The sequence below is a fragment of the Leptonychotes weddellii genome, chromosome 1 (genome assembly GCF_054177405.1).
Source record: "Leptonychotes weddellii isolate Sample4059 chromosome 1, ASM5417740v2, whole genome shotgun sequence".
NCBI lineage: Eukaryota > Metazoa > Chordata > Mammalia > Carnivora > Phocidae > Leptonychotes > Leptonychotes weddellii.
In genome coordinates this window covers 89,898,080-89,909,709 of record NC_138369.1, presented here as the reverse complement: position 1 = coordinate 89,909,709, position 11,630 = coordinate 89,898,080, and the positions used below count along the sequence as shown (strand labels likewise).

General features: G+C 38.1%; 1 protein-coding gene across 1 annotated transcript in view; it reads left to right on the top strand.

The window, feature by feature from the left end:
* Positions 1-1,218: 1,218 nt before the first annotated feature.
* The window catches only part of CPA3 (carboxypeptidase A3), a 29,365-nt gene continuing 18,953 nt past the window's right edge, over positions 1,219-11,630 (top strand). Inside the window, exons 1-3 of the mRNA XM_006728278.3 lie at positions 1,219-1,694; positions 1,793-1,868; positions 4,232-4,356. Coding sequence (XP_006728341.1) covers positions 1,627-1,694; positions 1,793-1,868; positions 4,232-4,356 — 269 coding nt within the window. The 5' untranslated portion in view covers positions 1,219-1,626. The remainder of the gene's footprint in view (positions 1,695-1,792; positions 1,869-4,231; positions 4,357-11,630) is intronic.

Below are 11,630 nucleotides of genomic sequence, written 5' to 3'. Positions count from 1 at the left end.
TTTGCATCTCCATTTTTCAGATGAGGAAACCAAGGCCCAGAATGACTAAGCAGCCTGCTCAGGGTGAAGGAGCCACTCTAAGGTTACATGTTTTTCTAACTGCAACGTCAAGCTCTTCCTTTTCCTCTGTACCTCTACCAAATACATCCTCAGAAGGAGTGGAGCAAACATTTGCTTAGGGAGTTTCTAGTGCTGATGAGCTTATCCAATGTCAAGAACATGAAGGCATTTGTAAAACCCTCCTCTCCCTTACCTGCAGGGTTGGGGTAAGGGGAGCCCCTTGGGATATGTTCTAGTGCACATGTAACACAGAGAGAGGAATGAAGCTATTGCTGCTGTACATGTAACATGGGCATCTCCCCAACACTATTATTTTGATAATAAAAATATATAACCATGACTCTGAGAAGCTTCCTATAGGACGATCTATATACATTTGTCAATGTGAAGAAGTAGTTTTTAAAAGGAAATTCTAGTAAGTTATCTGATTAGCTAAACTTACTCACTCTGTTAGATTACCTTAATTCTGAGTAGAGGTGATGCCTTCTCCCAAATGATCCATGTTCAAAATTAAAGACCCCTCAAGAGACTATTTAGAATGCTCTATCAATGACTTTCATTAATTCAACTTTCTGAAAGCATTTACTGAACCCTGCATCCAGACCCTAAAGAGAACAGCCAATGAACAAACACTTGAGCAACCATAAAATTGTGCCTTCTAGGAGTCCTCAACTTGCTTTAGAAATAGGGGTTATCTCCGAGAACAGAGGCAGGAGAAGGAGAAAGGAGTGGGGATGTGATTGCTTTAGCTCTTTCTGTAACATTCTGTAACTTCTTTACAGAGAGGTACAGAGAAAATATGGCAAAAGTATAAAATCTAGGTAGTAAATACATCAATATTTTTGAGATTACAGTATTTTTAGCATATTCAAAATATTTTGTAATTTACTAAGTTACAATGTAGCTTCAAAAACATATTTTACGTTATTAAGGACCACCCATCAAGGTTCTGTAGTCAGATACCCAAATTCATCTCCGGTTCCAAGCGCAAATTTAAAGTGATTTCTTCCATCATTCAATTCAAACATATGGAAAAGCTGCATTTTATTTATTTTTTTTAAAGATTTTTTATTTATTTATTTGACAGAGAGATAGCGAGAGCAGGAACACAAGCAGGGGTAGTGGGAGAGGGAGAAGCGGGCTTCCCGCCAAGCAGGGAGCCCGATGTGGGACTCGATGCCAGGACCCTGGGATCATGACCTGAGCCGAAGGCAGATGCTTAACGACTGAGCCACCCAGGCGCCCAAAGCTGCGTTTTAGGACGAAGAACTGGGCTCAGATCTCAACTCTGTGAACATACTAGCTCTGCTACCTTGGGCAAGTTATTTCCTAAAAAATGAGTTTGCCTGGCATCTGTAAAATGGGTATTCCCAATTGCAAAAGGGTAGCGTGAGGTTGGATCTGCCACAAAATGGGCATTCAGTGTTAGTGTTGCCATCCTACCCCTCCCACCCCAACTAGAAAAACATTTCGTCCACCAGAACCCTAAGAGGAAATCAGCTGCTCCTCCAGATAAGAGCTGAGGCATAAAGCTGGCAGAGGTCTTGGGGCAGGCAGAGAAGAACTATGCGGTTCATCCTGCCTTTGGGTTTGATCGCTACCACCCTTGCAGTGGCTCCTGTCCGCTTTGACAGGTAAACCTCACCACCCTGCGTTCCAGTCTCTGTACAGAAAGAGGATGAAGGCATGCTTCTTTACAGTTCCCATGTTTCATCTTTTTACATTCTTAAAGGGAGAAGGTGCTCCGCCTGAAGCCCCAGGATGAAAAACAAGCAAACATCATAAAGGACTTGGCCAAAACCAACCAGGTAAAGCACTTAGACAATTATTTTATCTTTTCTTTCTGTTCTCTAAAAGCTGCCTCTTATGAATTTTACTTTTAATGCACGCGGAGCTTCCAAAGACAAAGAAGGGGCAAGTGGCAGAAGCTACTTGGGTAAATCAGCCAATCGCCACTATAGGGCTTCCCTTGTTTTTGTTTATTTTTTTTCCCCAAATTACCACTCCTGTTTTCCCTCCCAAAAGCTTTGCAAACAACAGCTTTTTCTATGGGAAATTGTGAAATAAGGAAGTGGGCTTTCTTGACACCTTTCTGGGGGCCTCTTTCCCCTCCCTGCTAGTGCCTTGCCTGCTCCATTCTCCTCTCTCCCACCCAGATCTCCACCAGTGGCATAGTTTCTCTTAAAATTACAATAACATCAAGGTATTGCTTAACTGGTAACATCAAAGTAATGGTTTATAATACCAAGACGTGACCCTTCCCAAGAGTAGGTCCATTTTAAAAGGAAACTCTTGAAGTTTGATCACTCTTTTAAAACCCAGTGAGCTAATGTAATCATTTTATCATTTATTCAGCTGCTCCCATACACAAGGCACACTGTGTCAGCCACCTTATAGGTATCATATCAAACTCTCCAACAGATTTTCAGGGTGAGTGGCATAATTAAACCCACTTAAAACAAAAGAATCAAAGTCCCAAGACAGTAAATTAAATGACCAAGATGACACAGCAGACTTAAATCCAGAACTGAATCTGAGATTTATTCTAGTCACGCACCCCCGCATCACATCAAACTAATTGAAAGCTCTGCTCTTCTAATTTCCCAAATGTTTTTCAAATCCATGCTTTCCTCTTCATTCCCGTGCCACTGCCAAAATTATGTCTGCCCTACCTTGTGCCAGGACTATTTCAGTAGCCCCTTATCCAGGGTTCAGGTTCTAGTCCTGCCTCCCACAAAGCCAGGTCTGCACTACAGCCTGGCTGCTCTAAAGCTTGATGATCATATTCCTCCATGTGAAGGTTTTTAGTGAGAGGCAGCCTGGTATGGAAAGAGCATGGTCTTCAAAGTTTCAAATACTAGCTCTAACTAGCTCTGTGGCCTTAGGCAAGTTACGTAACCTCTCTGGATCTGTTTCCTCCTCTGTAAAGTGAGGATAATAATCATACCTACTTCCTAAGGTTGTTATAAAGACTAAGTAAGCTAGTAATTGGGTGACGCTCAGAAGGAGGCCTGGCCGTAATAAGCACTGTAGAAGTGTTTTCTATTGGTATTGGAGTGACATTTGAAGTCCTTCATGATCTGCCGAGCTGCCAATCTCTACTGTCTCCCACTCGTCCAAACCTCTCTCTCACTGTTCAAGCTCCATGAGCACCAAAACGTCTTTAAATCACACTACATCTCTCATATGTCCAATTTATGCTGTAGCTTTCTGATCAAAATAAACCAATAAATATTGGTTGGCTCACAGCAGCCTCATATAAGCACATAACGGACTGACCCAGAGGTAGAGTGGGATTCAACTACAAAATACCCACGTGGACTTAGACATGTCTACAAGCTTGGAATGGTAGGTAGGAATTGAGCATTTCCTTCACATTTCCCAGGTTGGGGAACTGTACTTCATTTCATTTCACGATGGAGTATGATTTTGAAGAACAACAAGAATTGGAATCTTCTAAAAGTTATTTTAACCTGAATGCTATCCTTCTAGACCCATTCACCAAATTTCTGAAATTCTCAGCTAGAGGAAGAAAAAGAGAAGGGAATCAGCAGCTTTAAATGCCTGCAGGTCCCAGAGTTCATATCCATTTCACATTCTATACAACACTCCAAATGGAGTCCTCTTAACCCTATACCTTAGGGAAAAGGACTAAAACTCAAGGAGTTTTAGTATCGCCCAAGGACATACTACTAGAAAAATATAGGGCTGGAGATTATTATGCCTTCTGTTGGACACAAACCTTCCAGGAATTCCAGGAATTTACAGGGGAAACTGGTTTTGAGGCCTGACTCAGGGGCAGGGTGAGGGGAACCATATTTGTAATCTATATTCCCAATTAGAGACAGAGTCTATGGCTAAATGAATTGTGAAACAGCCCCAATCAACCCCAAGATGGTAGAAGCAAACAGATTAACTAAAAACTACTTTTTTTTTTGCATTTCTAGATACTATCTATGTCCTGAAAGAGTGATCAGTACAAATGATCTCTCCCACTCCCTAATATTCAACAGTATATTTGCACACTCTCATAAGCTTATTGAGAGAAGGGTCCATACCTTAACTACACTGAACCCCAAATTCCTTTTGTAGTATATGACACATGTGTTTCTTAAGAAATATGTGTTGGGTGAACAAATAACTGTGACTAACATTGAACTCATCTCCGCAGCTTGACTTCTGGTATCCAGATGCCATCCACCACGTAGCTGTTAATATGACGATAGATTTCCGAGTTAGTGAAAAGGAATCCCAGTTCATCCAGTCTACCTTGGATCAAAATAAAATGCACTATGAGTAAGTCCTATGAAATATTCAAATGTGTTAGACACTCAAAGTTTGGAGTATCTTGAAATTGAGAGGGAAGTACTATTCTTTAATTGGGCCAAAAAAATGAAAGCTCTATGAGATAAACATTTACAGTTACTTTCGAATAGGCTATTGAGGCCTGCTTACAGGGGTGATGAGATCAAACTGAGCTACTCAACTCCATCTCTTTTTGTTCTGATCTGCAAGAAGGGCAATCACCCATGCTGCCCTCTCCAAAAATCAGCTCCTAGGAAGGACATTGTGCACTTGTGCAGGCATGGATAATTTAGCCACACTCATCACCTCTGACAGATAATCACCACAGAGCTCAAGAACTACTGGTGGCTACTAGCACCAAATTCTTGAGAATTTGAATTCTCCTGCTGCATAAAAGGAGACCCAAATAACTGTGCTCATCTTGAGTCAGAGATGTGGGAATATAAGATATATAATAAATAATTCTTTATGAAAGAAATTCTTCCTCAGAGAAAGCAAAAGCAATGCAATAGAGTAAGACTTAAATCCAACAGGAGAGAATTCTCAAATGGCCAAAGATGGAGAAATGAGTCATTGTGGTCCCACAGAGAAATAAGGGAAAATTAGAACTCACTGAGCACCAACCATGGGCCATGCACAGTCTGGGCCCTGGGGCAGTGAACAAGGGAGCCCAGTGATGAATATCACAAATCCACACATAACATAGAAAACAAAATGTGTTTGATGTACTGAGGGGTCCTGTTTTAACTCTACCAGCCCTTGTCATTCCAGCAATACCCTTTACTGAGACCTTCACCATTCAAAACACTGCTAAGCACTAGTTCTTTCTTTCTGACTTGCTATTTCATGCCTCTGCTACCCAACATAGAGCTACAACTAAAAAAGCCTTCGTATTCTGCCTGAAGCATATCATGTCATATTGCAGAGCAGGATTTACTGCTGCTTATCACGACTTGATTGTGTTCTTATTGCTACAATATCCTTTATAAATATAAACTCTATTGAAATTAAGGAAAGACAAATATAAGAGAAGTAAAAAAATTCTTATTCGTGACTTAATGGCTTAAAAAGTAGCAGGCTATTACTTGTGATTGTTGTTAATGATTGTCTTTGTTTTTGCTGTCATTTCGAGAGGGTTGTGAAACAAATGTAGAAATTAATAACTGAGGAGCACATATTCAAAATTAATTTCTATCAAGATTTAACCATTTCTAATTAATATATCAATATGTGCTTTTCTATGTTCTTACAAATTGTATTATTAAAATTAGAAAGACACTTTATAAATGGACCTCCAAGATCTCAGAAACTAGAGTGCATTAGAGATTCTCTACTTACACTAAGGTTCAGATGGTCTTGATTCTTTCATCTAAAAGAACTCACTCCTCCCCCTATATATCCTCTGGTGCCTGTGTCTCTTGATTCTCTTCACAGCCAGTCTTCTTAAATGTGTGCCTCAAGTATTATACTCTTTATTTTACGTCATTAGTATAGACCTGACCCAAATTCCTGTGATCAACTAATTCTTACAAAGTATCCAGCCCAAGCTAAAATAAATTTTAGCTGGTCAATTTTGTTTAATTTGATCTGAACAGCAACAGAAAAATAAAGTATTAAGTTTTCCTTAATATCCTGGTAATGTAGACAAAAAGCTAGTTGCTTGACATGAGTGTGGACAATGGAATTAATCACTGTGACAGAAGATATCTAGGCAGGTGGCACCTCTCTCTCCTCTTTGGACCTCTAGGTCTCTCTTAGGCTGAAACAATTCTGACTCAAACAGAGGTGTAAATCCAGAACTTCACAAATACAGTGTGTTTTTCACTTTGTCTTATGCCAAAATACTTCCTTGTTACCTACATCAAGAACCAAAGTGTTAAAATACAAATAAAAATTAGTTTTATCTAATTAGGACATGATTTCTAGAAATTGGTCCAAATTAGCCACGTTGTGGGAAAGCCACATAATTAGATAGTTACCTTCCTCAGAAATATAAATATGTAAAGTGATCTGTGCAGACAAGGACTATTTAAATCTTGTCTCCAAGTACTAATTATATAGATAATTTTATTTGCATATTAATTATATGTGTTACTTGGTGTCAGTCAGTAGTAGAAGAGTGTTCTAAGAACAGAAACATCTGGTGGACCCAGGCACCAGTCTGAACAAAACCACATTAAGAGGCTGGTTTGACACATTGATTTACTTAGACACCCTTCATTAGACAGTACATATAAACCACTATTTAGTTTAAAGTATCTGTGTGTGACTTTTTTTTAATTTTTAGAAAATTAAATTACTAAGATTTGATTTTAAAGTAGCATGTTTGCTGCATTTTTATTTACTCTTTTACAAAATCATAAAAGACCAAGTCTGAAAAACAAATAACACCTACATACCAACAAACCTAAACAGACTGATGAATAAATGTCTAAAGAAAAGCACACCCAAGGGATGCCTGGGTGGCTCAGTTGGTTAGGTGACTGCCTTCACTCTGGTCATGATCCCGGGGTCCTGACATTGAGCTCCGCATCGGGCTCCCCCTGCTCTCTGGGGAGGCTGTTTCTCCCTATCCCTCTGCCTGCTGCTCCCCCTGCTTGTGCTCACTCGCTCTCCTTGTCAAATAAATAAATAAAATCGGAAGAAGAAAGAAAGAAAGAAAGAAGAAAAAGAAAGAAAGGAAGGAAGGAAGAAAGAAAGAAAGAAAAGCACACCTATTGGACTGAGTCTATAGGAGCAGACACCATATTTAGATTCAGTAGTTAAAAACCCTAGTGTTTTTACTAAATTTTTTACATTTTAGATATTTGTATTTCAGATACATTTTAGATTATCTTTTCTTTGATCAAAAGTTAAAATCAGAAAATAAAGAATTATTAATGAAAGGTAATTCAGAAAACAACTACTAATATATATGGTATAACACTAATAAAGCAAAACAAATGATACAATTAAGTGAAATCTTAGTAAGATGCACATAAGATTATATGGGAAGTACAAAAGAAATCTATATCAAACTGACCAATCTATACCAAACCAACTCCTCGACACTTCATATTAATGTCTAATTACCTAAGAGTGATCAGACACAAATTCATATTCCAAGTGTACACTCAGTCCTATCAAATAAGTATTCCAATCAAATAAATCATTCTAATGTCTTGTCCCATTCATTTTTCCTTTTGCTCTACATTTTTATATATTACTTGCCCAAGAGTAAAACAGGTATGCTGATAACCTGCTACAAACTGCAAAGAGATGTTGGTCATGGTGGAAAGCAGACAAGTGTGGTAAATAAGAATGTGGATTCTCAGTGAGGCTGTCTGGGTCCAGTCCCGTTTAAACTACATGTTAGGTATTTAAACATTGACAATTTACTTAACTTCTCTTCACCTCATTTTCTTCATCTCTAAAGGGTGTTTCATAGAGGTTTCATGAAGATTGACTGGGACCATAAAATCGCCCTTTGCCTGGTTCCTTTACTTCTACTAATGCAAGTGAGGGAAAGACCACTTATACGTGTGTTTACATGAGTGCACACACACATATGAACACATACACACTCTACAACAGAGGATAACTAGGGGCTATCACTAGATGCTCCCTTCCCCTCTTAGTGAATAAATTAGTGCCTTAAAGTTTATTATCCAACACAGAGGTGTGCCTCAAATGTTGGGAAATCCATGTCAGTAAATGCCAAGTTGCATACACAGTAACCCAATTAGGGAGTTACTGGAGACAAATGGGATCTTGTGGAAACTTGAAATCATGCTTTTTGAGTAGCCCCTATCCTGCTGGAATGTGGGCATAGAAGAGGGGAGGCAATCCAGACCTCTAGTTTATAAGACACCATAACAATGACTCTACATCCCTGGGATATGCTTCCCCATCTCTCTCTCTCTCTCTCTCTCTCTCTCACACACACACACACACACCCCAGAGCCTATGGCAGTCACATACATTGGCCTCCATTCTCCATTTGTTACTCTTTAAAACCAACAGATGGAGGGAGCCCTGAAATTGTCAGAAAAGGATTCATCTTGTCTCTTCTCTGAACTTCTTATCTACTTCCTGACCTTGGGACACAGCCTTCTAGGAGAGCTGGTCAACTGGGCGAACTTTGCACAATACTCAGTAGACTAAGAAGACCACGGGTCTGAGGGCAATACCCATGGATTTCACTCCTTGTCACTGGAAGCACTGTTGTATAATGGCTCACAGCTGGAAAACTGAAGTCAGACACCTCTAGGTTCAAATCCCACCTTCTGCATTTTTACAGTTGTGTCAACTTTGGCAACCTCTACCTAACCTTTGGGGGTGATAACGGTACCCAATTAATAGTGATGATGTGAAGATTAAGTGATAAAATGTAAATACCATGCTGAGCTGAATGCCTGGTACATAAGAAAGGTTCAATAAACATTAGCCATTTATATCATTAAATCTTCAATGATAATTATTTATCCTTTCATCTACATTTAGGAATTTCTTTAACAAATTAAGCATATCTTGGAGCGCTAAAATAATATTTGGAAGAAAGTAATTTGGTTTCATCTGCTTAAGCCTGGCTGCTGGTTAGTGGAAGGGCTCATGAAAATAACATCTGGCCCTAGGGGCGCCTGGGTGGCTCAGTCGTTAAGCGTCTGCCTTCGGCTCAGGTCGTGATCCCGGGGTACTGGGATCGAGCCCCACGTCGGGCTCCCTGCTCCGCAGGAAGCCTGCTTCTCCCTCTCACACTCCCCTTGCTTGTGTTCCCTCTCTCGCTGCCTCTCTCTCTGCCAAATAAATAAATAAAATCTTTAAAAAAAAAAAAAAACATCTGGCCCTAGTTCTTAATTTCCAGCCTTAGGCTTAATTTCTAGTCCCTATCAGCAACAATCTGGCACCATTCTGATGTCCTCATGCAGCTGCTTTATGGAAAGGTCGTATTTTAGCTCACACAATTTTCTTTTGCTGCTATTATCACAAGAGCTAAATTGATATGTGTAAGTCTAAAAATATTCTTAGATACAAGCTTCCTGTGACTAATTAATACTGCCTTATTTTACAAATCAACCTCCGGGACCATAAAATTTCTTTTTTGCTTGGTTCTTCTATAAATGCACGTAGAGCAAAAGCTTCATACCCTCTTTAGAACTTAAAACAATTAATTAAAGCAATTCATTATGTCTATAGTGACCACCCTAAATATAATTTCTAATCCTCTCAGGCTTCGTGAGTTTTAGTGCAATATGCCCACACCTGATTCCAAATCTGGTGTCATAACTTTTCTTCTGAGAAATCACAGATTCATTATAAATCAAAAAGCCAAGCATACAGTGAATTAGATATAATGTGCATAATAATGTGTTTGTCAGTAATGTTAATGGGAATCAATATTCATGAGTAGTGCTTGGTGTCATGTGCTAAATAAACTCTAATTAGAAGTATACCTCATTTATCTTCTGTCTCCAAACTCAGATCAGTCAGTCAATCAGCAAGAAAAAACCGACAAGTAGAGTGGGTGCTACAGTGTCACAGTTCATTATCGTAAGAAATTGAAGATATCAGAATCAAACAACTACATACCTCCCCAGCCTGGGTTAAAGACATGTTAAGTCTGTGAAGTGGTTGTCAATTTTGTGACTCAACTTCACTGTCATACTGAGCTTCACTGGGTACCTATGGCTTGCCAATCACTTCCCACATTTCAATTCATTTCATCCTCACCAAAATCCTGGCTGACATGTTTGGTTCCACTGTAAAAGTGAGTAAACTGAGGCTCAGAGAGACAGTTAATCCATCCAAGATCACATAAAGTATTAAGACAAAATGGGGCTGGAATCCAAGAATGGCCACAGAGTCTCTTCCCACCAGGTCACTACTTCCTTTTATGATTGGGTTCATGGAGGTGAAAGAGTACATGATACTGTCCTAAATGATTAGAATGCATGATAAAAAATAGACAGCATCTTCCTACATAGGACTTACTGCTAACAGAAGGAAAATTCATATGCATTTCATCAATGATAGTAATGCCTTTTTTTATAAGAAGTCAGTTGGAACTATGATAATCCAAATAAGGAAACTATTCAAATACAACTTCAAACAATTCTTGATTTTAAATATTTCACTGAAATATTTCTATTATAAGCCATTGATCTCTATCCTGAAAAATAAAGTATAGTGAATACTATAGTTTAATTTGGTTGAGGAATTACTATGACCAACACGAATTTTCACACTGTGCTATAAAAGAAGGATATCCTTAAGGGCTATTCACATTATTAAAATATGCTGGGTCACATGACCCCTGTGTTTGCTAAATCCTTCTGTCGATGTAGTTTATTTTCCTTTTTTTTGCTGTTAGCTACCACCTACTGATAGCATGCTTGCTTTTTTACAAGTCATTTTACCTATGTCCAATGTATTCCTTATGATGAATGAAGCTTTTTGTGAGGGTGTTTGTTAATCTCCGATGGCTGCAACATTATATTTAACATATTAAGGAATCTATAAATAAAATTCAATGCAACTAGACACCAATGGACAATAATAATTTGATCATATCGATAGATACCACCATATTAATCTCAAATGACAATCAACATTATATGTAGTGGTGAAAGACAGGTTTTCTTATTAAAAGCAGAAAAAAAATAGAATGCCCTCTTTCAACACTATTATTTTCCATTGTTCAGAGAGTTTAACCAATGCAATAAAGCAAGGGGAAAAAAATAGTTATTGGAAAAAAAGTAGAAAGTATAATTTTTTACAGAAGAAATAACTACCCTAAAACCCCCCCCAAAAAAAACCCTAAAGGCATAACTAAAAAATTCTTAGATGTGAAAAGATCATTTTTTAACTAATAAGATGGCTAATAGATAAGTGTAACCAAAGCAATAAGTTTTTTAAATATATGAATAACCAGTTCAAATGCCCAGGGAGAAAAAAAGCCACTCACAATACTAATAAAAATATATGAATAAACAAAATATACAAAATTTTACTGAAGAATCAAAAAGCTTTATTATGGTCCATTATTAATAAGGTTCTTCTCAAATTTATTCCTAATTTAGTACAATTCTAATGAAAAGCCTATATTTTTCTAATAATTCTCATAATTTCTAAAAATGATTCTGACCAAACATTTATTAAGAACAGGTAAAATTACTCAAAAATTTGGAAGCAAGAATAAGGAGACAGTACATTAAATATTAAAACTATAATTAAATATGGTTTGCTTCTTACACAAGAGTAGGAAAACAGATCAGTGGAGCACAACA